Source organism: Vipera ursinii (assembly GCF_947247035.1).
Source record: "Vipera ursinii genome assembly, chromosome: 11".
Taxonomy (NCBI): domain Eukaryota; kingdom Metazoa; phylum Chordata; class Lepidosauria; order Squamata; family Viperidae; genus Vipera; species Vipera ursinii.
The window spans coordinates 3,704,079-3,732,023 of record NC_139524.1 but is presented as its reverse complement, the minus strand read 5'-3'; the positions used below and the strand labels follow the sequence as shown (position 1 = coordinate 3,732,023).

General features: G+C 48.4%; 2 protein-coding genes across 4 annotated transcripts in view; one reads left to right on the top strand and one right to left on the bottom strand.

Annotated features, from left to right (window-relative positions):
* Positions 1-119: 119 nt before the first annotated feature.
* On the bottom strand, positions 120-16,116 carry TUBGCP4 (tubulin gamma complex component 4). Of its 3 annotated transcripts, none has more exons than XM_083371424.1 (18): positions 15,820-16,112; positions 15,017-15,160; positions 14,825-14,929; positions 14,414-14,467; positions 12,781-12,837; positions 12,158-12,237; positions 11,688-11,889; positions 10,575-10,740; positions 9,836-9,960; positions 9,550-9,600; positions 9,330-9,435; positions 9,017-9,124; positions 8,629-8,767; positions 8,345-8,522; positions 8,071-8,205; positions 6,998-7,114; positions 887-1,026; positions 120-512 (listed from the first exon to the last, which is right to left on the bottom strand). In XM_083371424.1, the coding sequence occupies exons 1-18, from the start codon at positions 15,892-15,894 to the stop codon at positions 497-499; spliced, it is 1,998 nt and encodes a 665-aa protein (XP_083227550.1). In that variant the 5' UTR covers positions 15,895-16,112; the 3' UTR covers positions 120-496. The 3 variants fall into 3 exon arrangements, with proteins under 3 accessions (XP_083227550.1, XP_083227551.1, XP_083227549.1); XM_083371425.1 differs by having other exon boundaries at positions 14,825-14,926; XM_083371423.1 differs by having other exon boundaries at positions 14,825-15,160; positions 15,820-16,116.
* A 7,144-nt stretch (positions 16,117-23,260) lies between these two features.
* Positions 23,261-27,945, top strand: part of IQGAP1 (IQ motif containing GTPase activating protein 1) — a 93,734-nt gene continuing 89,049 nt past the window's right edge. The window contains exons 1-2 of the mRNA XM_083371604.1: positions 23,261-23,561; positions 24,169-24,268. Of these exons, the coding sequence (XP_083227730.1) occupies positions 23,507-23,561; positions 24,169-24,268 (155 nt within the window). The 5' untranslated portion in view covers positions 23,261-23,506. The remainder of the gene's footprint in view (positions 23,562-24,168; positions 24,269-27,945) is intronic.

Below are 27,945 nucleotides of genomic sequence, written 5' to 3'. Positions count from 1 at the left end.
CAGAGGCAGCAAATGTTGTGTGCCTTCAGCACGGTCCCTCTGAGCAAGAGAAGCATACAAAAACAGCCTTATCAACTGAAATCTCCAAAGCCAGGTTACTTTTCAAATACTACGCCATCTTCAGAAATAGAACCAAAATTATTTTAATGATCAACTGATTTTTGGTTTAGAAATGGTGAAAGTGACCGCGTCAAAGGCCTGGACTTCTGGCTCTGCAGTCGCAGCAAAAAGGACTGACTGCGTTTGGGAGCCTAAAGGAAGCAGCGCTTCTCAACTTTGCTTCGAAAGAAGCCCAAGGACAGCATTCCCCCAAAGCCATTTAATATACAAAACTCCATTTGCAAGTGCTGAGGCCGCCCGGCAAGAAACGAGCCCAGTTGCTCTGAGGGCAAATCCTGCCCCTCCGTCATCCTTCACCAGTGGCTGGAATGTAGCTGCCACTGCAGACCAGGACACTTCTTGAAAACCGTGGCCACGGATTCTATCCGTGGGCTAATCATTCTAGCCCCACACTGTAGAGAGAAAAAAGTAATTCAAGAGGAGGGCATGGATGAAGCAAATTATACACAGATTTAAGACGTATATTGTAATACATGGACAGATTACAACAGACACGAGCATGATCTAGTCGCAAAAGACCTGGGCGGCAGAGGGCAGCTACGTCTTCTGCGGTTACCCCAATGTGCGATAGGGAAGCAAGGAAAAGGAAAAAGGGAGTGGGCAGCACAGGTGTTGCCCATGCCACGTAGCCCAGAGGGCATCCGAGCCATCTAGGCACAGAGACTGGAGGGGAAGCCACAGGGCTACCTTTGGCCAGGTGTTCCCCACTGATTCTGTTGGAAGGTGGCTGGAGGGGCATCTTCTGCTTTGGGGTGCTGAGTCTTACCTGCCCAAAGTGCCTCCAGCGTGAGTGTAGTACTTGTTGTAGTCCAGGCGCAACAGCAGCTGAGCCAAGTCAGAATTTATCTGGTGGTTGTGAACACTGGAAAGAATCTTGAACAGGAGGGAGGACTGGCAGCTGAAGCCCTGCCGAGGGAAAGCCACGCATCAGAGCAGCCTTCTACAGCACGGGTCTCCAACATGTCATCCACGGCCTGGGCCACGGGAATAGCTAGCAAGTGCACGCACATATGCACACACACACCCTCGCACTAGCTCTACCGCCGGATGCTAGCAGCCCCCCTTGCGCGTGCACGGGAGCACTGGCTCCGCCACCAGTGTCATGTGGGCGCTAGCGGCCTGTTTGCACTCGTGAGCAGGCACTAGCAGTCCAGTTGCACAGGCATCAGCACCACATGGCCCGCTTGCATATGCACGCAAGTGCCTCTGCCACCGCCATCTGCACGGCCGTTTGCGCATGCACACACATTTCCCTGCTCCTCCCTTTCCCTCCGAGCCGCCAACCCAGAAAGATTGGGGAGCTCTGTTTTAGAGCCAATCTGCTCTCAGGATGCCTTTAGGGAGACCAGCAGAATCTTCAAAAAGCAATTTTCAGACAGTAGGAGAATGGCACTACGATGCCCAATGTGGGAAAACATACTTTTTTTAATATGGGTTGTGCAGCCACCGCTGGAGCAGTGGCTTTGGCCCTCACCATCTCCACAGCCAGGGATGAAAGGGGGGACAGGAAATGTGGATGGGGGGACAGAGGCATCAATCGACCTGTCGGTTGTAACTGAGGGGACTGAGGAGCTATCTACAGCAAGTGTTCAAGACAAGCCCCAAAGTAACTAATTTCGGCAAAGCAAAAGGCTAAAGCACAAAAGGACGAAGTTGGGTTCACAGGCAAACTACATTCACATGAAAATGAAAGTACGTCCTCTTCGAGTACTATGGCTTTACATATCAGGACATAATAAAAATCATCTGGTCCTCAGCAGCTCTTAAAAAGTAAGTAAATACAACCTCAGATGAACAACACCATGCCGTCATTTACTTTACAAAAAGAAAGCCAAGATGGAGAAGCCATGTGTGAAAAACTTAAGTACATCCTTACTGCTTCCAGCTAATCAAAGTGCCCTCGATCAATTGATCATTAGCAAGAAATGGAGGTAGTGACAGATTTTATTTTCCTGGGCTTCAAGATCACCGCAGATGGGGACTGCAGCCAAGAAATTAAAAGACGCTTGCTCCTGGGGAGGAAAACCATGGCAAATCTAGACAGCACACTAAAAAGCAGAGACATCACCCTGCCAACAAAAGTGCGTATAGTCAAGGCTAGGGTCTTCCCAGTTGCAATGTATGGCTGTGAAAGCTGGACCATAAGAAAGGCTGAGCGCAAAAGAATTGAGGCCTTTGAACTCTGGTGCTGGAGAAGACTCCTGCGAGTCCCTTGGACTGCAAGGCGATCAAACCGGTCAGTCCTAGAGGAGATCAACCCTGACTGCTCTTTAGAAGGCCAGATCCTGAAGCTGAAACTCAAATACTTTGGCCACCTAATGAGAAGGAAGGACTCACTGGAGAAGAGCCTAATGCTGGGAAAGGTAGAGGGCAAGAGAAGAAGGGGACGACAGAGAATGAGGTGGCTGGATGGAGTCACTGAAGCAGTAGGCGTGAGCTTAAATGGACTCCAAAAGATGGTAGAGGACAGGAAGGCCTGGAGGAACGTTGTCCATAGGGTCGCGATGGGTCGGACACGACTTCACAGCTAACAACAACAACATATATGTGTGTCTGTGTGTGTGTGTGTATACACACATATATATATATATATACAGTTGCAAGAAAAAGTATGTGAACCCTTTGGAATTACGTGGAGTTTTGCATGAATTGGCCATAAAATGCGCTCTAAATGTCATGTAAGTCACAACAATAGAAAAAACAGTCTGCTTAAAATAATACTACACAAACATTAGCTGTTGTCATGTTTTAATTGAACATAAGATGGAAACATTCACAGTGCAGGGTGGAAAAAGTATGTGAACCCCTAGCCTAATGACTTCTCCAAGAGCTAATTGGAGCCAGGAGTGAGCCAACCTTGACTCCAATCAGTGTGATGATATTGGATGTGTTGCTGACAGCCGTCCTGCCCTTTAAAAACACACACCTGTTTTGGGTTTACTGAACCATGCCTTGCAGAAAAGAGCTCTCAGAAGACCTACGATCAAGCATTGTTGACTTGCATGAAGCTGGAAAGGGTTACAAAAGTATCTCCAAAAGCCTTGATGTTCATGTGTCCACGGTAAGACAGACTGTCTACAAATGGAGAAAGTTTAGCACTGTTGCTACTCTCCCTAGGCGTGATCGTCCTATAAAAATGACTGCAAGAGCACAGCGCATAATGCTTAATGAGGTAAAGAAGAATCCTAGAGTGTCAGCTAAAGACCTACAGAAATCTCTGGCACATGCTAACATTTTTGTTGACACATCTACAATAAGGAAAACATTAAACAAGAATGGAGTACATGGGAGGACACCACGGAGGAAGCCATTGCTGCCCCAAAAAAATATTGCAGCACGTTTGAAGTTTGCAAAAGAGCACCTGGATGTTCCACGGCACTACTGGCAAAATATACTGTGGACAGATGAAACCAAAATTGAGTTGTTTGGGAAAAACACACAACACTATGTGTGGAGAAAAAAAGGCACAGCACACCAACATCAAAACCTCATCCCCACTGTAAAACATGGCGGAGGGAGCATCATTGTTCATTCTGTATGCCTACCTTATTCTGTACACCGCCCCGAGTCCCTCGGGAGAAGGGCGGTTTATAAAAACAAATAAATAAATAAATAAATAAATCATGGTTTGGGGCTGCTTTGCTACCTCAGGGCCTGGACGGATTGTTGTCATTGATGGGAAAATGAATTCCTGAGTTTATCAGGACATTTTGCAGGAAAACGTACAACCATCTGTCCGCCAACTGAAGGTCCGCAGAGGATGGGTGATGCAACAGGACAATGACCCAAAGCATACAAGTAATTCAACAAAACAATGGCTTCAACAGAACAGAATACGCCTTCTGGAGTGGCCCAGTCAGAGTCCTGACCTCAACCCGATTGAAATGCTGTGGCATGACCTTAAGAGAGTGATTCACACCAGACATCCCAAGAATATTGCTACACTGAAACAGTTTTGTGAAGAGGAGTGGTCCAAAATTACTCCAGATCGTTGTGCAGGTCTGATCTGCAACTACAGGAAACGTTTGGTTGAGGTTATTGCTGCCAAAGGAGGGTCAACCAGTTATTAAGTCCAAAGGTTCACATACTTTTTCCACCCTGCACTGTGAATGTTTCCATCTTATGTTCAGTTAAAACATGACTACAGCTAATGTTTGTATAGTATTATTTTAAGCAGACTGTGTTTTTCTATTGTTGTGACTTACATGACGTTTAGAGCGCATTTTATGGCCAATTCATGCAAAACTCAACGTAACCCCAAAGGGTTCACATACTTTTTCTTGCAACTGTATATATGTATTATTTTTATACAGGACTTCTTTTATTTTCAAATTGTCTAGCCATTTGGTGTTTGGGATAATAAATGAGGTAACATTACAATTATTCACATATGTTAGCTCAGTAATCCTTACAAAAACCCTGGAAAGCAAGCCAATATTACACCAAATATAGAAAAGTATTTTACAAAATACCTGATTAGAGAGAACAATACATTTTTATGGTTATAAATATTTCATATACAAGTCTACCCATCACATGTCATCACGTACGCCCTTCAAATAATTCTGGAGAATCGTCTTTTTTTAAAAAAGGGGAAATTTACCCCCCCAAAAAGCTAGAATGAATATTGCAGATATTTTGGAACCAGTAACCTCATTTTTAGGGACATGGTGGCTCAGTGAGTTAGGACGCTGAGCTTGTCGATCAGGTCGGCAGTTTGGCGGGTCGAATCCCGAGTGCCGCGTAACAGAGTGAGCACCTGTTACTCGTCCCAGCTTCTGCCAACCTAGCAGTTCAAAAGCACGTAAAAATGCAAGTAGAAAAATAGGGACCACTGCGGTGGGAAGGTAACAGCGTTCCACATGCTTTTGGCGTCTAGTCATGCTGGCCACATGACCACGGAGACGTCCTCGGGACAAGCGCTGACTCTTCGGCTTTGAAACGGAGATGAGCACCGGCCCCTAGAGTTGGAAATGACTAGCACGCACATGCGGGGGAACCTTTACCTTTAATCTCATTTTTAAGAATTAAATTATAAGTAAAAAGGATTTATTTATTTCTCTATCTAATTTACAGTATACAGCATCCATTTCACAAAGCAAAGTCCAGACCTCAACCCGATTGAAATGCTGTGGTGGGACCTCAAGAGAGGTGTACGTAAATAGATGCAACAAAGTTCAATGAACTGAAGCCATGTTGTAAAGAAGAGAGAGCCAAAATTCCTCCACAACCATGTGAGATTGATAAAGTCATAAAGAAAACAATTACTTCCAGTTATTGTTGCTAAAGGTGGTTCTACGAGCTATTGAATCGTAGGGTGTAGTTGGTTTTTCACACATGGCTTCTCCATCTTGGCTTTCTTTTTGTAAAGTAAATGATGGCAAGTGTCATGTGCTGTTGTTCATCTGAGGTTGTATTTACCTACTTTTAAGAACTGCTAAGGACCAGATGATTTTTATGATGTCCTGACAGGTAAAATCAGAGTACTCAAGACTAGTATTTACTTTTTCACATGACTATAAAAGCAGCCAAAAGGGTGTAATTGTGCTGTGAGGAAACCATAATCCCAGATGCACCTCTGGACTTTGAGTTCTCCCCAAAGAGGACTGGTTGTTCCAAGGGATTTAAGCAGAACCTCTGACAAAAAAAGAGGAGGGGGCAGGAACCTTCTCCAGGGCAAGACTAAATACTCTGGAAAGTCTTGGAGGAACCTCCTGGGATTTCTGCTGTGGGCAGGAAACTGGACCAGATCACCTCAAAGATGATCCTTTCCAAGGCTTACGTTCCATGATGTGCCCATATGAAGCCCCAGCCAGGTGCTGCTCTGGGACTAAAGAGACGCCAGCCACGTGAGCCATGCAACATCTTGACCAGTGTGTGTTGTGTTTCCAGCAAGAAACACACAGGAGCTTCCCAGTATGACTTGGCCAGTTTGTGTGGCAGGGGTCTTGCTGCCTGAACCACAGGCCATCTCTGAAGGGTGACCAGCCCCTCTCAGCGGTTGAGAGAAGCGGTCCCAAACCAAGGTCGACCCATCCCTTATGCAGAAGCTTGATTGGGCCGCTCTCTGACAAGCTCCTTGGGCTGCCTCTGGAAAGACTCACCTGAAAACGGGGTCTTTTATGGGTGGGGAGGGCACCAAGTTAGCCTTAAATGGGGAGGTGGGCCGATCAAGGACCACCCTCTTTTCAAAACGAAAACTCTCTCTAAAGAGCTTGTGTGCAAATCAGGCAGAGCCCCAATCAAAAATGCCTTATTTGGGGGAGGGGTGTGTGACATCATGACTTTCTAAAAGCAAAGGGGAACCACCCAGAAAGGCAAGAGGAGTGGGTGCAAAATGCCTCTTTGTCTTTCTAGCCATCTGAAGCTCGAAAACTGATACGATGCATTGCAAACTTTATTAAATTAAGGCAGGGGTGTCAAACTCAATTTCATTGAGGGCCGCATCAGCATTGTGCTTGCCCTTGGGGGGCCAGGTGAGTAACAGGCACTCACTCTGCTATGCGGCACTCGGGATTTGACCCGCCAAACTGCCGACCTTCTGATCGACAAGCTCAGGGTCCTAACCCACCGCGTCCCTACTGGGCTAGATAGGGACATTCAAAACCTCACCCTCCCTCTTCAAGAGAGCCCCCCAAGCAACTCTGCTGAAAGAGGGCAGAACATCTGAAAAGGGTCAAAGCAAAGGGGCCTTTGGCTCCACACTTAGACACCAAACAGCTCCCTGCATTCTTTACTCAAACCACCTGAAAATTTTAATTTCAAATCTGGAAAGCTCAAAAGCAGCCCTGGCTGAAATCACAAGAGCACAACCGCACTAGTGCTGCTTTGTGTGCCTCTTCGGTGTGTGTCTGTGTACGTCACTGTGCGCACCTACCTTAGCCAGGATGCTGAGCTGGGCTGTACCCCGTTCATCTAGGGGCCCTCGGTTCTGGCTGACCAACGAACAAAAGTTGTGGCAGAGATCTAAAATTTCATTCAGGCAGTGAAAAGCCTACAAAATAATGATCAGAAGTGGGTTATATTATTATGTACTCATTTATCTCCCCACAGTCGTCGTAACTATTATTCTAAACCCATTTTACCAATGAAAATATTAAACGGTTCAGCTCTGGGTTTTGTGAACTCAACACTTTTTTAACAACTTGGATGAGAAGCATGGAGAGAATTGCTTATCAAATCTGCAGACATTGCAAAACTGATTGGACACTAAATTCCTTAGAACACAAGACATATAGCAAAATGATCTTGATACATTATAGAATTGGGCTGAAAATAATACTGAATGTTGGAAATCAAATGCAGTTTTTGAATAGGAAAACATCCAGCTGGGCATTCATACTTAAGAGACTTAAAGATCTAGAAGACTAGCTGATTGCAAACTGTGAACTAGCAACCTGATAAGCCTGCAAAAAGGCAAATGCAACTTTAAACTATGTCAGCAGAACTAATTCCTAACTTATAGGGCTTAATCATTGCGTTGATAACTCCTACTTTGAGTGAGCGTCCATTCAACTGTAAAGGATTCAAAATTGCTAGAACAGATGAGCTCAAGATGAGCAACTAGGAAAACTGAGGCGAGACAGAAAGGCCCTCTTCAAGTAGCTAACAGGAGCTCAGTAACCAAAAGTGGTCTAGATCTATTGTCTACCGTAAGAGAGGGCACAAGGTGGAATAATGGACTGAAGTTGCTGGAAGGCTGATTCCAGTGGAGTATTCAGGAAAAGGAATTCCTATCAGGAAGAGCAGTTCTTCAGGGGAACCAATTACTCAGTCACTCAATTAAGTCAACCATCTATACTGGGGGGAGATGAGTGAGCCAAAGACAGGGGCATGCCACCCTTCCCCATATTTCCTTCAAGCTTTGCATGCACTGACCAGGAGGACGCCTTCCAAGAATCCAAGAGGGGAAATGGTTGATGATAACGTACTTGAATAGGAGCTACTTACCGGTTTCAAGAGAATGAAGGACTGGGCCAGCAGATTGCTCAAAAAGTGATCGTGGGCCAGTCGGATACTCTCAAAATCACGGGTAGAGTTAATCTGCTGAAGGAGCTGTGAGAACTGAGACTCAAGGACATCCACCTGAAAGAGAGCAAAGCAGAAGCGTTACTTTTAACATCGAGGGTCGTTGTGAGAGCCCATTTCAGCCAGCAGCTGCCGGCAGAAAAAGCGGAGAACAAAGCAATTCGGGCCTTTTTCAGCCGCCCAGGCAAGCACTTACTTGCAGGTAATATTGCAAATTGTCCACCAGGAAAGTCATGTGATGACGCAGCTGCCACTTAATGGCATCCGTCCGCCTGGATTCCAGGCACTTGCACCGCATCTGCAGAGCCCAGCAGTGCTGCAGCTCGGTTTGGACTCGCCTCACGCTCAGCAGGTATTTGAAGACCACGTTGTACCTGCAGCCAAGAGTTGGCTGGGCTGAGCCCCAGGGCAGAAAGCCCCCCGAGCACCAGCCGAAGACCCCCTGCCACTTCCCACTGGCCCAGAGAAGGCGGCGCTCACTTTTCCAGGATGGCAGGAGTGAAGAGGATGTGCAAAGGCCACTGGACTTTATAGGAGAGCCCCAAGGCAGCCCAGCCGGACGTGGGGGACTCGTGGGGAGACAGTTCTCGAGAAGGGGTTTCCCGGCTCTGCAGAGGGTCTGAAAAGGGAGCCGGTCAACAACTTGGATTTCAGGCAGCTGGACGAGCGCAGGCGGTGCCCCCTCCGGAAGCCTCTCCTGCAAAGGGCTCCAGGCAGAAGGCAGCAGCCTCTCCCCAGCCAGCCAGGACCAGGCTTGCCGTCTTCGAGGAATCACTGAAGTTGTGGCTTAATACAGGCTTCTGCTGGGGGGCTCCCATTCTTAACTCCCCCCCCAACACGGAGTCCGGCCTCTTGCACCAACACCCACCTCGGTGTTCCTTTCCGTGGTAATGGATGATCAGGTGAAGAAAAGGCAGGAGGTTGTCGTCATCCAAGAGCACTCTGTGGGCTGACTGCTGGAAGGCCACATTCACATCTGAGGGGAGGAGCGGGGGGGGGGAAGGAAAAATAGGCCTTTTGCTGCCTCCCCCTTTTCACCCCTCTCTTGGAGGCCAAACAGCCACGCCTCTCTCCTCTGCCTCCGTCTGTCCAGGCTTAGGACAGACGGCAGGGTCAGTCCAGCTTGGCAGAAATGGCAGACAGGGAGCATTTTGAGCCTTTGCGGAGATTGGGAGACTCACCGTGCTCAGTCATTGCGGAGGGCGGCGCCTTGAGCATGTGCTGCGCAGCATCTATAAAGGCCTGAAACAGTTCTCCTCTCCCCAGGAGGTAAAAATCTTTAATGACCTAGAAGGAAGACGGCATCTCGAAGGCCATCCTGGTCAGCAGCCTCCACCACCCTTCCTTCCTCCTGTCCATTTGGGAAAGAGGACCCCGCGAGTTGCAGGAACGCCTATTTACCTTCAACTGGCCTATCAAGTCGGACTCTTCCACCATCAGCTTCCATAAGTGCTTAGGAAAGAGAAAAGTCCCCGGCGTCAAGATCGAGAAGCTGCAACCAAAGCGCCTCTCCAAAGCGCCTCTCTCCGCTCGATCCTTGCGCAAGGCCCCCCCGCCTCCCTCCTTGCAGGATGGCCATCCCTCTCTAGGGGTTGGGTTTCTTCCAGAACCGCTCCCCATCGTGAAAAGGCTCCTAAGGGTCCTTTGCAACAATGCTTCATGGGCAAAGCCCGACATCGTGCCTGACCTCAGCCACGGTGCTCCGGATCCAGTCAACCACAGACTCAAAGTCCATCAGGTGGAACAGGGGCTGCTGCTTGAGGCGATGCAGCTCAGCAGCAAAAGTGTCTTCTTGGTTCTTCAGGATGGAGCCTGTGAGAGGAGAGATTTCCAGGGAGCCTTTGCCATCTTTGCAAGACCTTGCATGTGCAACTGAAGGCTGCGTAAACACCTCAGCTTAGACAAGATCCCAGGAACAGTAACAAAGACAGAGGCCAACATTTGGGAACCAGACAAAGAGTTTGCCAAGGGAAGTGACAAGATTTAGCTTGCATTACAGAAGAATGAGAAGTTTCGAATATTCAAAAGAAAGAAAAGGCACTACCCTCAGGGGAGTCTTATGTAGAACAGCCTCAGAAAGAGAGCAAGAACTTCATAAAGCTGAATGGCTGAAATGGGTTGCCCAGGATCTTTCTTAGATCTTCTAGTCATAACCTGGATCACTGACCCAATTCAGACAGATCTCAAGGGACCTCTTTCAGGTTCTGCTCATCCCTGATGGTCTGACTCTGGACAAGCAAAACAGGAGCTTTGAGCAAACCTGGCCTATTTGTCCAGAAGGATTACCCAGCCTTGAGAAGAAGTGCAGAGCAGCTGGCAGGAAAGGATTCCTGCAGCTGGATTGCAACCGGCATACAAACCATCTGCTGAACCAGCCCACAATAATTCTTAGCTCACTTGGGAGAACTCAGGGCCAATCACAGTACCTTTTTTGGTAAGAGCCATATTCTGACTCTCAAACATCTGCACAGATTCCCCTACAAAGAGGATTTTTTCAGCGACACGAGCTGGAATGTAGGAAGGTAGCATCTCCATCCGGAGAGAGAACTGTTTTGGAGAAGGGGCCAACATATTCTCTTCCTCAATCAGCCTCTGTTGGAACAAAGGTTGGTGGGAGGGAGGGAGGAATACAAGGGACTGATTCTAACACAAAGAATGGCTCTGGGTTCGAGGTTCTTTGGTCCATGGAGAATTGCCATCTCTGCTCTTGGATGGGGTGGCGCTACTCCAGACAAACCCGGAGCATAATCTGGGGGTTCTCCTAAACTCACACCTGACACAACTCCTGCTCGAGGAGCAGGCGGCAGTTGTGGCTAGGAGGGCCTTTGGCAACTGCAGATTGTGTGCTGGTTATGCCATTTCCATACCAACAATCCCTGTTCACAATCACTTCTCTAGTCGCCTACCATCTTGACTACTGCAATGCACTCACTCTACATGGGACTGCCCTTGAAAAGTATCCGGAAACAGAAAAGTATCGGTTGGTTCAAAATGCATGGTTTGGTGCAAGTCTGGATTTGCACATGTGTCACCTCTCTTCCAGGAGCTGCATTGGTTACCCATTTGTTTCTGGAACCAATTTAAGCTGCTGGTTGCCACCTTCACAGCTCTATGTGCCCTGGGGACAGCTTGTCCCCAGTTACATTTACCTGGCCCACCAAAGCGAGTAGGCAGGGTACGTTACAGTTCCCCTCTTTTAAGGAGGTCCATCTGGACGGACCAAGGAGACAGGCTTCTCTGTGATGGCTCCCTCCCTCGTGGAGATACGATTCGCCCCAATTTGATACTCTTTCAAAACAGCCTGAAGACCTGCTTTGCTAATGGACCTGAGGATCTGAGGGCTGTAGGGAGCCCATCAAGTAGTGTACTTGATTGTTGTTGCCAGGGGGGATGAGGATTTACCGGGTTTTGAATTTGGGGTTACTCATTTAAGCTTCCTGGAGTCACTGTGAGTTGGATGACCCTACATTTTCTTAACAAAATAAATAAATAAGCTTGAGTTCAAAAACTGGGGGAACACGGGGGAGACTCAATCTCACCATATCTTGCAGCTCTCGCAGTTGCTTCCCCGTGAGTCCTCCAATGCCCAGATCGTCGTCGTCCTCTTCAGGCTGGGCCGGGATGACCCCAAGAGAGGGGCCCTGCCTGATGAAGAACTCCTCGTGCTGATCCAAGAGCAGTCCGTGCAGCATCCAGGCGGAGAGCTGTTTGTATAAAACGGCATGGCACATGGCCAAGACCCTGGAGAAGCGCAAACGGAAGAAGAAGTTCAGGAGACACGCAGCTTCACGTGATGGGCAGCAGGCAGCCAGGCAGCATCTCCCCCTTGGGCAGCTGCACATTCCAACTGAAGCCCCTGAATGCCAGATGCTCTGGATTGCTCCCTTTGGCCATTTATGGAGAGCTGGTAAGAAGAAACGCCACCAAAAGCAACTTTATGCTTGTGTCCGGTGGAGGGGGGTGGATTACTGGGCTGCACCTAAAGGCCACCAGAATTGGAGCTCCTTACTTCTCCAGAGCATGGCGCGCCGGTGGCAAGCCACCACGACTGTATTTGTAGACTGTCTCCAAGATCTGGCAACCGTGAATCTGGCGAAGAAACAAATTCAGACAAATCACTTGCGGGACAGAAAACCAAAGGCGCCCAAACACCAACTGCCTTCCAGAAGGTCTGCAGGAGACAACAATGAATTGTGCTTACCACTTCTTTTTACATTTCTGCAAATAAAAATAGCACAGACTTATATATTGCCCCACAGGGCTTTACAATGTCAGCATTTTGCCCTCAACAATCTGGGTCCCCCTTTTAATGACTTCCGAAGGATGGAAGGCTGAGCCAACCTCAAGCCCCATCAGGATCGAACTCCAGGCTGTGGGCAGAATTGGCCTGCAATGGTGCATTCTAACCTCTGTACCACCATAACAGCAATATAACTTCTCTTTTGCATTTCTCATTTCCGTCAAGTTGAAAAGAACAGTCTCAACTCAGCTATTGGCCAGACATCTATATATTTTTTTTTTATTGAAAAGTTTTATCATACATTTTATCTTTAACAATCTGGATTGTTACAGACATCTATATTTTTATTAAACTGCTTCATGAACAGAGGCAGGACAGCAGGAATACCGTACCTTCTGGGTCTTTATCTGTTCTACTACAATCATCAGTGAGGGAAACAAGAGCTGAAACTGTAAAACAAAAATTAGTATTTAAAATATACATGTTTAGTGAATTGGGGCAAAAATAATAGTTGCTTGGCAGGTTTGACAATCTGATATCTGGCCATGGAAAAACCCTTCTCCTGTGCTGCCTTCAAGATATGTATCATATTTCATTTGGGCTGCGATTGGTCCTTACTATCTATAGAACATTTACAAAAAAAGATACCAAACATCTTTTAAATGTTAAGATAACAGAGATGAATGTAGCTTTCTTTTTTCCCCCTTTTGTTCAATTGTGTCTAAATTTTGGAGACTGCCTGGATAAGTCCCTGCAGTTTTATTAGCAAGGTTTTTCAGAAGTGGGTTGCCATTAGCTTCTTCCAAGAGCTAATTAAAAGTGACTGGCCCAAGGCCACCCAGTTGGCTTCACATCTAAGGCAGGACTAGAATTCACCATTTCCCATTTTTAACCAGAGACCTTAATCTTGAAACCAAACTGGCTCTCATTTTAAAATAATAGCACAGGACTAATTGCATTCTCCTAAACCAGGGGTCAGCAACCTGAAACAGTGAAAGAGCCACTCGGAACCGGTTCCCTCACAAAAGGAAAAACTGGGAGCCGCAAAAAATGTGTGCGCATGCACGTACATGCGCACATGCGCACAACAGGGTTTGACTGAAGAGTGGAGCCAAGGCGAGATATGCACCTACCCTGCATATTTGAATTGATTGGTTGAACTTTTTTAGTCCCCTTTTTTTTTTGGACTGCATATGGCAGAGGACTGGGAGCCGCAGGAGACGGCTGAAAGAGCTGCATGTGGCTCTGGAGCCGCGGGTTGCAGACCTGTGTCCTAAACAGTCTGGGGCTTTTCAATAAATGGTAAATTCTCTCTCTCTCTCTCTCTCTTTATATATATATATATATATATATATATATATATATATATATATATATATATATATATATATATATATATATATATATATATATATATGTTTTGGATTGCTAACAAAGAATTAAATGGAGACTGATATAGCCATTTCAAGCTTATTTTGTTCTCATCAGTCAGCCACACCCTTCTGAGATTCGAACCTGGGCTGACTGCACATTGGGCAGTTGTTTTAACCTCTAGGCCAAGGCTCTTTCTCACTTTGTCAGCTGCATCAGGGAGGGAAGAGGCAGGTGAGATATGTCTTGAGTGTTTTGAACACCTTGCCGGCCCAAATATGGGCCAAATCTTTCTTTTTTTTTAAACGGCACAGCCAAGAGAAAAAAACAGTGATCAGGTAATGGAAGGTATTCCCGTTCCATTCTTTCTTGGAGGGGAACCAGGATTGCCTGGTATTTGCTTACCTAATGGTAACAAGGCAACAGAGTGCAAAGAGCAGCTTTGCCCAGACATTTGAGGTCAATCTCCCCCTCCCCGCCCCCACTCCTCCCCAGTCTGCCTCCGGTTCCAGGTTAGAGGCAGAGGTGTGAATGGGATTCCAGACCATAAAACAAAGCCAATCTAATCTCTGCAAATCTAAAAGCTGCTCTTGTGGCATCTGGGAAAGTATCCTCAAAGTGCAGATGAGAAATGACTTGTTTGGCAATACTCACTTGGTCCAGAGAATAGTTGACATACGAGATGGTAAGGTGTGGATCAGCCAGAAACTGCCCAAAACAAAGGGATAAAGTGTGAGCATTCACAACTGAGCCTTTTGGGGGTGGGGGGGGAAGAAAGAGACACGTGGTCAGGATGTAACCTTCTGCTGAATTTTATATATCCTGCAATACCTTATTCCAGATAAGCTCCTATTCCAGGGGTCGGCAACCTCGGCTCTTTTATGACTCGTGGACTTCAACTCCCAGAATTCCTGAGCCAGCATAGCTGGCTCAGGAATTCTGGGAGTTGAAGTCCACGAGTCATAAAAGAGCCGAGGTTGCCGACCCCTGTCCTATTCTATCAGAAAATGCAAGCTTGGCCCGAGGCAAACCCGCATCGCGGCCATTCGGGTTGGGGTCTCTCACCTCCTGCTCCAGGCCCAGCAGCGCCTGCCGGTAGGGCTGCAGCACGGTGTCCAGCCCGGTGCAGAAGGCGCGCAGGTAGATGCCGGGCGGGGAGGCCAGCAGCTCCTGCGAAGAGGCGAAGCCAGGCGGTGACTCCCCGCGGAGCCCCCAGGAAGGCCCCTGCCCGCCCCTCCCTCCCCGGGAAGCGCGCACCTGCGGCGGCGGTGGCGGCTGGGCGTGCTCGGCAAACTGCTCGATGAACTCTTGCAGGCGGATGTAGAGGGCGCCCAGGCGGCAGACGCGGGCCAGGAGGGCGGCCTCGCTCGGGTGCAGGAACGGCGGCGGCTCCGGGGACACCTGCGGGGGGGGGGAGGATTTAGGGCGGGGGGGGTCTTCAAACTCGGCCCTTTTGTGACTCGTGGACTTTGTAAGGTGTTCTCAAGAGTGAATCGTTAAAGGTGCTTCCAAGCAAAGGCATCAAGCAGAGATGCAATCATATTAGCTTTATTCATGATAGATCAAAGAGAAAGAAATACTTGGCATGAAAGCATTCATGCCTGCATGTGAGAGAGAAATAAAATAAAACAAGCTAGCATTACATAACTAAAACAAGAGAAGGACTAAGAGCTAGGAGTAGAGGTAGAAGTTAGAAACTAGAAGTAGAACAAAGAGCAGCCCCTCGTGCAGAGGTATTTATGGGGGGTCTTGGTCCCTCCCTGACCATAAAACACTCTCACCAATGGGGCTGTGGGTCCGAGACCCTTGGCTCATCAGAGGAAGCAAAGAAGCCTCTTTGCCTCCATCTGATGACCCTTTTGGGGAACTGCCAATGGCTGGCACTAAACATCTAACAGACTTCAACTCCCAGAATTCCTCAGCCAGCGTGCCTGGCTGAGGAATTCTGGGAGTTGAAGTCCGTGAGTGGAAAGGGCCGTATTTTAAGACCACCCCCCCCTCCCCCGATTTAAGGGCGCTGGCCGGGCCCGCGGAGAGAGGGCCGCCCCGCCCACGCCCACCTGCAGGCCGCCGCCGCCGCCCACGAAGAGGCCGCCCGGGTAGCCACGCAGCGCCAGCAGCAGTTCGTGGATCATGGCGCCGCGTAGGGCCGGGCCTTAGCCCCCTCTTGGCAGGAGCCGCGACGGCGCCTCCGGGAACAGGGCAGAGCCGGCACCGGGCTCTAGGTCGGCCCCGCCACCCCCGCGAAGCCCCGGCCGAGGCCGCGATCGCCGCCCGCTGAGGCGCCGGGACTCGCGAGGACGGGCTGGGGTCCTTCAGGCACTTAGCTTGGCCGCCTGTCTAGCGGCTCCGGCCCCGCCCCCCGGGCGCCTCAGAGCCTCCCTGCGCTGATGCCGCTTCCCGGGAGGGGGGGTACCCGGTCGGAGCGCCGAGATGGCAGAATGCCCTCAGCCTGGCGAGACGAGGGAAGGCGGCTCTCTGTAGGCCGACAGAAGGAGGGAAGGGCAAAGAGGCTGTCAATAGTCCCTCACTCTCGCCTAAAGCAGGGCTCCTCAACCTTGGCAACTTTAAAACTTGTGGACTTCAACTCCCAGAATTCCTCAGCCAGCGTGCCTGGCTGAGGAATTCTGGGAGTTGAAGTCCACAAGTCGTAAAAGTTGCCAAAGTTGAGGACCCCTGGCCTAAAGTACAGTTTCCTATTTCCTGAATGTAACTTTTGTGAAAATTTTAAGAAAGAAGACAAAAACGAACTAATATAAAATAAGGAACAAAAAAACAAATGTCAAAGTGCAAGAAAAAAAAGTTAAACATAAAAAGAAAGAAAAAGACATAAAGAAGTGGCTCCTAATATTCTCCACAGCAGCAATAAATACAAATATGTTTTAACCTCTCAAGGATGCATAATATTGCTCTTCTTTGAATAAAGTCATTAATTACGTTTATTGATGATGGGACTTGTGTAAACATGAAAAAATAATTTGTGATCTTTGGTTTTGATGATTAAACAGGATAGATGGTAATAGGAAGTCAATTTATCCATTTCAGCAAAATCTACCAACTTTACCAACCATTCATAGTGGGCAATGTCAAATCTTCGAGTTTTACTTTTTTGTGGTGTCTGTTTCCTCACTTGGACTAGCTCAAAATCCAACCTTCCCATCTTAGAAGAGGTCACTGAGAATGTGGTTGGGCAATTCCTCTAGAAGAGTGGTCCCCAATCTTCCTGGCTTTGTGGATTGGCAGTGGTGGTGGCAGCACCAGGGTGTGTCTGTGTGTGTGGAGGGGATGCTTTTGCTTGTGCGCCCACAGTTTGTGCAAATGGAGCTTCACATGCTCATGTGCTCTCCCCTTCTTGCATGGCCCGATTCCAAATGTGGCCCGGTATCAGGCCACAGCCCGTACTGTGGCCTATTTGGAATTGGGCCCTGGGAGTCACTGACTTGCACCAGCCCACCACTCACTCAAGGATTGCATGGATGTGCACGCACTCACGTGGCTCAGTTCCCTTCTCCCCCACCCCAGCTGGGCTGCCAAGCTGCAAAGGTTGGGGACCTCTGCTCTAGAATATCCTGGAGGAAATTGATTATCTGGAGCCATTTCCTGAGCTTCAATCAAGGACATGGTACGAAGATAGTATTGATTGTCCTTGTTGATGACTTTGCTGGAGCTGAGATGAGGTGATGCATTCATCCTGATATTCCTAGATCTCTCAGTGGCTTTTGTTACTGTTAAACGCATTATTCTTCTGGACCAAGTTTGGGATGTTTCTCCTTTTTCTGTGATCAGTTCAGTTGGTTGACAGAGGGAAAGGTCAAGCCTGTGTAACCTGATAGCTCAACACTTTTGCTCTGCCTTTTCAAAGTCTATATGAAACTGCTGAGTGAAGTCATCGGTCAGTTTGGGGTTAAGTATCAGGAGGATGCTGATGATAACCAGTCATACTTCTCAACCCTGTTGCTGTCTGTCAGAATCCATTTTTATCTCATTTCTAACTCCCTCTCTGTGCAAAACCCAAATCTCACCCCCTTACCGGATTCTGCCATTCCCAAGGAGGGAAAGAAAAGACAGGGTTGCTAATTGCCCATTCTATCCTTAGATGCAAGGTTTGTTTATTCAGCCTGCCTGGAGCCCATCACAAAAGACCAGGGAAGAAATCTTCTGAACTACAAAGAACAAAGTAAGTGTGTGGGGGGAAATTCTGGTTTGTATCTCCGAATGGAATATGAAGGGGAGGAAGTAATAATGTTGCAAATATATTAGTGTTTCTCTTTTCCCACCAAGGGTTTTCTCACCTGAAATTTGACTGATCTGGGACTGACCAAATGGACTGAGGGGAAGCGGTTTTACTCAGGGACACTTTAAAAGTATCAATCTGTGAGACAGTTTCCAGATCCTGTCTATACTATCCACTGTCATCTATGTTTTAATAAAAGTTCCTGCTTGGACAGACTTGTCTCAAAGAGTTTTTGTTTCCTAAGATGTGGATTGGAGTGGGTTCTGACACTGTCCAAGTACTGTTGCAATCCTGTACCAATGTTGGGAAGTTGTGCAGTCTGCCTGGGGGAAGGTCAATCCTGCCAAGACTATGTGACTGTACGCCCTTTGATCCTGGAAACTTTCTATCTCCAGTGTCCACTCTCCCACTAGAGAATCTGCGCATCCAGGGCTCTTCTTAGACTTGTGAATCCTTCTCAAAGAGCAGGTGGCAGCTTTAGCTAAGAATGCCTTGACACAGCTTCATCTAGTACCGTTTACACCTGTTCCTGGGTCAGGAAGCCTTCCATCACTCGTGCCCTAGTCACCTCATAAATGGATTATTGTAAGGTGCTCTACGTGGGACTGGCTTTGAAGACCACTTGTTGAAGGTACGAGCCCTAATTAGGAAAACACAGCTTATCCAGAATGCAATGATCTCAGCTGGAATTATCATTCTGCACTGGTTGCCATTCTACAGTATGTTGTCACCTCTTAAAGCCCTTTGTGGTATTTGGTTATTTGAGGGACCACTGTAGCTTTAGCCCATGAAATAACATCAAACTTCTATAAAAGCCAGTGATGCCAGTCCAAAAACACTGGCCTGCATGCAATGACATCATCACACATTTGCGGTCATCATGAGCTGGCATCTGGGAGAAGTCATGACATTTGCATTATGACATTGTCTTGTATGACATCATTTGCCTCCCTTGGCCCACCAGGCCTCCAGACTTAGACATGTATGTTTAATGTTCTTCCCCAGTAACTAAGGGCAGGCTTTCCAGCCTGCAGATTTCATCAACTGGAATCAAAATTCAGCCATGTCCGTAAAAGTTAAGAGGTGGTTTGACTTCCGGTTTGCTGACGCTGCCGCCATAGACATCTGGAAGGCAAGCTTCGTCTTCCACATCCAGTTTCACATTGCTGGGGGACTCTGGAAAGGGTCAAAAGTCGCCTTGTTGGGGAAACCAGCAAGGAGGGGATCCCTGCTTGATCTCGGAAGGGCAGTAGCCCTTCTGTTTGATCCAGGGCAGACCTCCAAACTGGCGGTCAAAAGACCGGCCATAGAAATATGGCTCGTCACTGCAGACAGCTGCAGACAGCCAAAGTCACACTTAACATCAGGCAACTTTAAAGCAGCGTGGAAGAGACTGGGTGAGATCTACCTCTCTTAAATCCTAATTATCTTTTTTACCTGAATAAGCTGTGAAGAGGGAAGGGAGATTTTACCCCTCCCTCTAAAAACAGCGGTGACTGACTATCCAGGGGAGTTTAAAAACATTGTAAGAATTACTTGATCCTAATTGGAATTTTACTTCTTAAAGTTTGTGGACTAAAAGACTTTGTGGACTAAAAGACTTTCTATTTTTACTGAAGAACTGGGTTTTTTTACTTATAAAAAAGAAGTAAAACTAAAAACATTATAAAAACCTCAGACCTAGAGGAAAATTTTAAATATAGGGGTGACATCTTGTGGCTAAACCTGATATTACAACCTGTTATTGCTCAAAAGAGACTTGGCTGGCAGCCTAGACAATAGATAAGATTTACAACCTTGAGATATCAGCTGTTAAGCCCAGCTGTGTTCCATATTTACTGAATTTTTTTAAAATATTCTCTTGAGTGTAAAGCTTTTTTAACTTAATACATTACTAAGAGAATATGGAGGAAGATCAGGAACAGATTCTCTTTATGTTGAAAGCAATTCACCAAACTATTCTTAAAGCTACTGATGAAATAAAAGGTTGCAGAAAAGAATTGGATGTAAGCCCAGATACACGAATTCAAATTTTGATTACAACTGAAAAACCAACTACACAGAATATAATGGAAAAAGTGGACCAATTAAATACTATGACAGAGGATTCAACTGATCAACAAATACAATCAATGGAAAACCCAGAAAAGGGACAGACAATATGGAAAAGGGAAAAGATTTTCTACATAAATCAGAAGAAACCTGAGGATCAAGAAGACCAACAGACTGAAGAGAAGATAAACAGTTTAAGAAAACTATATCAAGATGGAAAAATAGAGAATTTGTTAATCCTCTAAAAAAAATGGCGATTGGATGGTTTTTTCTATATACACAACAGCATAGGGAGATCTATTTGATGACTCAAAAGCACGGATATGGAAGATGATTTAGCAAAGAAAGCAAGCTAGAATAAGACTGAAGAAAATCAGGATTTTGACCTACTAATGAGAATTAGAATATTCTCAAATAGATGTGTACTTTGAATATTAGAAATTGTTGAGTTAAAGGATACTCTGGTTATTTAAGACTTGGAAATATAAATAGTTAAATTTGAATATTGAATATAAAGGCAATTAAAATATAAACTAAAATTTATTGATGAATGTAACAAATATGTTTTGATTTAGTGGTAATAACAAAAATTACTAGCTTAAATATGAAAGTAGATACTGAGAAAAAAGAGGAAGTATTAAATGTTGAAATAAGAGAAATTTTGGTTAGTAAATTTAAGATATTTGGAAATTACTAGAAAATAAGAATATTATAACGTATTATTAATCAGTTGATGTAAGATCTTGGGATAAAATGTGATAAAGAAAATATGGGTTATTTAAAACTTGGAAATTATAAATATTAAACATTAAAATTAAATATTAACGGGAAACTAAAAATTGGGAAAAACTTACCAGGAAATTGATTGTCTAAAAAGACTGAATGTTAGAATGACTAAGATATGTATAAACCAAAAATTATTGATAAATGTGAGAAAGTTATTTGTATTAAATCGATATAACAAGAATTGTACTAATTTAAATGTGAGACAGTAAATACTAAGGGGAAAAGAGAGGAAATATTTAATGTAATAATTTGTGACCTGTACTAATGAAATTTGCATGTTATTGAATTATGAACCAACCCAGCCGCCACGTTGCTTTTCAAATATTTAAATGTAAAACTGGAAAATTAATTTTTAAAAAAATAAAAAACATGTAAGAGGCGGTTTGATTGTGGATTCCTTCTGTATGCTGATCTGACTTTTCTCTACCCTTACTGCTCCTGAATTGTTCATAGCCTCGCTCTCCTCTCCATCTTACTGTAAAGATCCTATCCAGTATATCTCCACCACTGAGGTTTCATCCAGTAGTTTTACTCTTACCGTCTGGAGCAGCTGAGGTCCAAACCCTCCACAATGGGGCAGCCAGTTGGCACCTCTCACGTCCCTCTCATCCTTCTCTTCTGCAAGCTAAACAATTCTAGGTCTTTCCCCATAGAACCTGGTTTCCATCTTTTCACCATCCTGGTGATGGCTCTCTGGACTTGAAGATGGTGAAGGTCAGCTGTGACAGGTGCAGGATGGGGTGGGGAGGGAGGCAGCCGTTGCAAAGGACTTGAGAGCAGGGGAGGTGCCAGTGGGGTGCAGGGTGGCCAAAAGGACAGGGGCAGATGCGACTGGTGTAGTCCTAAGTGCGAGTGGGCTGCCAAGTGCCCAAATTTTGATCCCAGGGCGGCTGCAGTGGCTGAGGACTGGTGATAACTCTCATTCATTCACTGCCTCTAAGGGTTACTGAACAAATTTAAATGGGGCCTACCTGTGCAAAGAGAGTGACTGAGTTTGCACGTCAAGAGAAACCTCAGAAAGCCCCACAGGAGTTAGAAGTGGCCCACGCTCCAGGGATTTTCCCTAAAGCAGGTTGGAATAGCATGCTGGCTGAAGTAGCCTAAGAGTAGCAACCCTTTGGACATGGAGACGGTAAAGGAGGTGGTGCCTCGCTTAGACCTTAAAAATGGTTCTTTATATGGCAATGTTAGTGACAGATTTTAATTTCCTGGGCTCCAAGATCACTGCAGATGGGGACTGCAGCCAAGAAATTAAAAGACGCTTGCTCCTGGGGAGGAAAGCCATGGCAAATCTAGACAGCACACTAAAAAGCAGAGACCCTGTCAACAAAAGTGCGTATAGTCAAGGCTATGGTCTTCCCAGTTGCAATGTATGGCAGTGAAAGCTGGACCATAAGAAAGGCTGAGCGCCAAAGAATTGAGGCCTTTGAACTACGGTGCTGGAGAAGACTCCTGCGAGTCCCTTGGACTGCAAGGCGATCAAACCGGTCAGTCCTAGAGGAGATCAACCCTGACTGCTCTTTAGAAGGCCAGATCCTGAAGCTGAAACTCAAATACTTTGGCCACCTAATGAGAAGGAAGGACTCACTGGAGAAGAGCCTAATGCTGGGAAAGATTGAGGGCAATAGAAGAAGGGGACGACAGAGAAGGAGGTGGCTGGATGGAGTCACTGAAGCAGGAGGCGTGAGCCTAAATGGACTCCAGCAGATGGTAGAGGACAGGAAGGCCTGGAGGAACGTTGTCCATAGGGTCGCGTTGGGTCAGGCACGACTTCGCAACTAACAACAATGTGGCAATTTATTCTTGGCCTAGAACAGGAATGGCCAAATGGTTCATTGTAACTTTCCAGGTATTATTAGCAAATTTGATGGCTTGTTTTTTTAAAAAAAAATCTGATAAAAAAACTTGAGTAGGCAAAACCCCATCAAAAGTCACTCCAATTTTGCCTTTTGGTTTAAGTCATGGTGAAGGATATACAAATACAGTGTATCATTTTGGGGAGTTCTGGTATCACAAAGCTGCAGATTCTCTGGCCCAAAATATTATTTCATTGCAACCAGAGTTGGGTTAGCATCCTTATTAAGTTCTTCAACAATTCAGGAAGGCAGATAATACAAAATCTGCCATCGTTTATATCCTTAGATTAGGAGGAGGATCAAAGCATTGAAGAAAACTAGATCTTATATGGGCTTATCTTTTAATGGCCCAACGATTAAAAAATATTAGTTCATTTTTAAAATGACTTTACAGTTCAAAGCGGCACGGCCAGCTTTCAGCGATCCAGCAAGCGAGCGACCCGTTGGGCGCTGGGCAGCAGCGCGGATCCTGAACTCGCTGCCCGGCTGCGAGCCGGGTTGCCTCCGCCGAGCCTCCCAACCCAGGTACCAGGCTCCGCAGGGGGGGCGCCCGCTTCTCCTGGCCCCGGCGGGCTTCCCGGGAGAGGCCGCTCGGCGGCGGCGAGGAGGCTCGGCGGGGCTGCCCAGGCGCGCTTCCGCTCCGCTCGTTCCCGCCACGGCCGCGCCCTCCCTGCGCCGCCGCCCACGGGAGGAGCCGCCTGCCCGCTTCCCCTCGGTCTTCCTGCCTTCGCCCTCGGACGGCCTGCGCTGCGTTGCGTTGCGCTGCGCTGCGCTCCCTCCGCTCCGCACCCGCCAGAGGACCACCGCCGCCCCGCGCCCATGGCTGCTCCGGAGGAATGCGACGGGACGGGCGTGGCCCGGCCGCATTACGGCTGTGAGTGCGCGCGCGGCAGGCGGGGGGCGCGGGGCGGGAGGGGGGCGCGGGGCCGACGGGCGGCGGCTTCCTTGGCGGCGCGCCCGATCCCAACCGGCTCGGCGGCGCGCGGGGCGCAGGGGTTGCCGCCGCCGCCGCCGCTCCCGACCCGGCCTTCCGCGCCCAAGATGGCCGGAGAGGCTGCCGCCGCCCCACCGCCGAGGAGCGGCCTGCTCCTGCGCATCTCCTGCCCGGCAGCTGCGGATCGGGCGCAGAGCGCGGCATGGTGCGCGCCGGGCCTTGCGGCCGCCCTTGGCCAGACACTCCCGGGGATGGGGCTCCTCAGGCCGGGCGCCTTGGCCACCGTCCCTTCCCGGCCGGATCGCTCCCTCCCGGCCCGCGGCAGCCTCTCGGCCGGCGCGAAGCGGTGAGGGTGAGCCGCCGCCGCCGCGGAGAGGAGCGGCCGCGCCGGAAGGGAAGCCGTTGTCAGCCGGAGGGCCTCCCGGGCCCCTGAGCAGGCGGCCCCAGGGCGGGAAAGGCCCGGCTCGGCGGTGAGGAAACGGGACGGCGCTCCGTCCCCTCGGAAGCGCCGCAGCCCCGCCGGGAGTGACCGCGCTTCTCCTTGCAGCCGTGCTGGACAACGAGAGGATGACGGCGGAAGAGATGGACGAGCGGCGGCGCCAGAACGTGGCCTACGAGTATCTCTGCCACCTGGAGGAGGCCAAGAGGTGAGCCAGGAGCCCCGGCGGCCCCAAGCAGGGGCGGGCGGGCGGGCTGGGGGAAGGCGGCCGGCTTGGTCGCTTGGGTTGCCCGCCGACCTGGACCGCTGCTCGGGATGGTTTTCCTGGCCTCTGCCCTGCTTCCTCCTGAAATGGAGCCCTTGGCCCGTTGGTACCAAATCCAGGCATTTTAAGTCAGGGTCAAAAGTGGAGAAAGGCCGAGAATTCAAGACTGCGATGGAGGCCCGTTTAGGTCCTTTGGCAGCGGCGGCTGCAGCGAAGAAGGTTTCTGGAATTCAAAATCCATGGTAATTCTGTTTGGCATCAAACCTCACAGCAAAGCTTGTTTCTCTCTGTGCTAATTGGCGTCAGGAAGGAGAGAAATGGCGAGCCAAGTTTTGGTAGGGTAAATCCTCTGTGGCTTGGAAAGTGTAGTTCGAACATTGAAATGGTTTCCTCGCCTGGTTGGAGGTTTCGCCAGAGAAAATACAGGGAAGGCCACGTTCGAATTCTTAATTTTTTACCAACCAGATGATTCGGAAAATAAGACTTTGTTACATTTATGCCCTGCCTTTCATTATAGAAACTCGACGGTAGCAAACTTGGCACTCTTTTCTTTCCCCCTAACATGCTGATGGGCTAATTGTAGGCTCTTTTTAGGGATTACCTCACCGTGATAAGGGTGGCAAACATCAGTGTTTCTCCACCCTTAATTGTGTCTGCTGGTAGCCACCTAGCAGCCTTATTTAGGATGACGTCCCTACTGGGTCGGTCTGCCCCCTGGATCATCTAGGGCAGGGGTAGGCAACCTTGGCTCTTTTATGACTCGTGGACTTCAACTCCCAGAATTCCTGAGCCAGCATAGCTGGCTCAGGAATTCTGGGAGTTGAAGTCCACGAGTCATAAAAGAGCCAAGGTTGCCGGGCATAGTGAGGAGGGTTCAGGTTATCTGGCAGATAAAGTCCCTCAGATTTTCCCCTTAATGGAGGGGGTGGTGCCCCCAGCCTTGAAGGTGGTAGTAGTGCCCCCTCCCCCCCCAAGAAGCCATTCATGGATCTACTGGTCTTGAATAACTTGACTAGTCTCCAACCTTTCCTTTTTTGGGAGAAGGGTTATTGAGAAGGAGGTTGACTTTGCAGGTGATGAGAACCTTGGAGGAAAGAGATCATCTAGACCTGCTTCAGTCAGATTTCGGGCCAAGACTCAGTACAGAAGCAGCTTTGGTTGGTGACTGGTGGCAGAGCTTGGGGCCGTGGGGATGCGTACATTCTTGTGCTTCTTGAGCTCTCTGTGGTTTTCCGTACCATCAAGCACAGTATCCTTCTGAGCCAGCTCCATAGCTAGAGGGCACCCTTTTGCCGTGGACCGGTTTCTGTTGGGATTGGTAGATTGGGAGAGGGCAGTGCCCAGGCCTCTCTATTCTCTCTCCCCTCTTCATGAACTGCTGTGTAAGGTCATACACTGGTACTAAAACCTCCATGTCGGAAGCACTTTGGTGCTTCCCTGAAGAAAGGGATTAGCTCAGGGGTGTCAAACACAATTTCATTGAGGGCCACATCAGCATTGTGGTTGCCTTCAGTGGGGGGGGGGAGGTGGCTGGGCATGGCTGGCATGGATGTGGCTACTGAGTGGGTGTGGCTGGCATGGGCATGGCCTACTGGGTGGGTGTGGCCAGCTTGACGTCACTCGTGTCAGGGGCACCTGTGTGGGTCTGGGCAGGACTGGGGCGGATCTGAGCGTCTCCGGCAGAGGGGGTAGGTGGGACCAGGGCGAGTGCCAGGGCATGGTCCACTGGAGGAGCCTCACTGAGCCTCAGGCCATGCAGGGGGGCCCTGGACGGTGGCACGGACTGCCTGGAGCCCTGGGCAGCGGAGGTCAAGTGCCCTGCCTGGCCTTGAGCTCCCACGGTACCAGGACCCCACAGCCCTGCCTAGCCTAGCTGCACTTACCTCCTCCTCAGGGCTGCTGCTGTGCTCGCTCTCCTTGGCCAGGTTGCTCATGGTGGGTGCAGGAGGGCAAAGTGCGTGGGTCAGAGTGAAACCCACTCCCTCGCCATGCGAGGAGACCTGGCTTTGTAACCAAACCATCCTCAGCAATAGGATGGGAGACCACCAGGGGATGGCGAAAGGGCAGCAGGGCTGCTGGTGGTCAAGTGCTAAGGCAGGACTTCTCTCAGACCCTCCCTCTTATTCCAATCTCCTCCCTCCCTCCCTCCTTTTCATTCCCATCTCCTTCCTTCTTTCCTTCTCTTTCTTTCTTCCTGTTTCCCTCCCCTCCTTCCTTTCTTCCCTCCCTCCCTCCCTCTGTGCCCAGGAAGGGACGAGGGGAGGGGGAGAGGTTGGCAGCGCTTTTCTCAAAGAGTAAGAGAGTTGGAAGAGACCTTTGAGGACTTTAGTCGAAGCCCCTACTCAAGCAGGGGACGTATACCATTCCAGACAATGGAATATCCAATCTCTACTTAAAAGCCTCCTGTGATGGAGCATCCACAACTTCTGAAGGCAAGCCTTTTCACTGGTTAGTTGTTTTCACAAGTCCTTAGTTCTAGGCTGGTTTTCTTCTTGATTAAAGGTAAAGGTAAAGGTTCCCCCGCACATGCGTGCTAGTCATTTCCAACTCTAGGGGCTGGTGCTCATCTCCATTTCAAAGCCAAAGAGCCAGCGCTTGTCCGAGGACGTCTCCGTGGTCATGTGGCCGGTATGACTAGATGCCAAAGGCACACGGAACGCTGTTACCTTCCCACTGTAGTGGTCCCTATTTTTCTACTTGCATTTTTATGTGCTTTCGAACTGCTAGGTTGGCAGAAGCTGGGACGAGTAAGAGGCACTCACTCTGTTACACGGCACTTGGGATTCGACCCGCCAAACTGCCGACCTTCTGATCGACAAGCTCAGCGTCCTAACCCACTGAGCCACCACGTCCCCTTCTTCTTGATTAGTTTCCATCTGTTATTGCCTTCTGATGCTTTGAAAAATAGTTTGACCCCTTCTTCTCTGTGGCAGCTCAACAAATATTGGAACACTGCTATCATGCCACCACCCCTAGTCCTTTTCACTAAGCTAGACATACTCAATTCCCACAGTTGCCAGTTGCCCCCTTTCCTAGATCGGGGGTCCTCTTCACAGCTTGACACTGCCTCTACCTGAAGCTGTTCTTGAAGACCCCCCAGAATGTGGTGACCCAGGCTGTGATGGGCATGCCTCAGTAAGCCTCTGCTTTGTGAACTGCAGGGGTTGCCACTTTGCTTCTGGGTGCTGCTCACTACCTATATAGTCTTACACAAACCCAGGGCCTGCTTGTTCAAGGAACCACCTGTTTTTTGTAGGATCTGCCTGGCCAGTTCAATCTGGCAGGGTTGGTGCATTCTGGGTTTCGCTCTCTGAACCACCAAAGCACCCCTTCTGTGTAGCATTTCCTGACCTCTAGAAGGAGGTCTCCCACCCCCCGTTCAATCCCCCCCCCTTATTGGTATTTCCAAGGATCCTGAAGATGTGGCTCTTTTCCCCATGCTTTGGCAAGGATGATTGAATGCTGCTTTTCTTCCTTTCTTTGTTCTTATATGGTTTCATTTTTTCCTGCCATCTTTGCTTCCTTGTTTTGCATTGTTTTGAGGTTTTTGTATTCCTTATTTTTAAATATTTTTAACAATTTGTAAATCTCCCATTGTTGCTGGGAGCTGAGCAACATAT

Coding starts and splice junctions, on each gene's coding strand:
- TUBGCP4 (XM_083371423.1), bottom strand. CDS start 15,894: ATGATCCACGAACTGCTGCTGGCGCTGCGTGGCTACCCGGGCGGCCTC. Junction 9,601..9,835: donor TCCGGAGCACCGTGGCTGAG/GTCAGGCACGAT, acceptor CTCTTTCCTAAG/CACTTATGGAAGCTGATGGT. Junction 8,523..8,628: donor ACTCCTGCCATCCTGGAAAA/GTGAGCGCCGCC, acceptor TCTTGGCTGCAG/GTACAACGTGGTCTTCAAAT.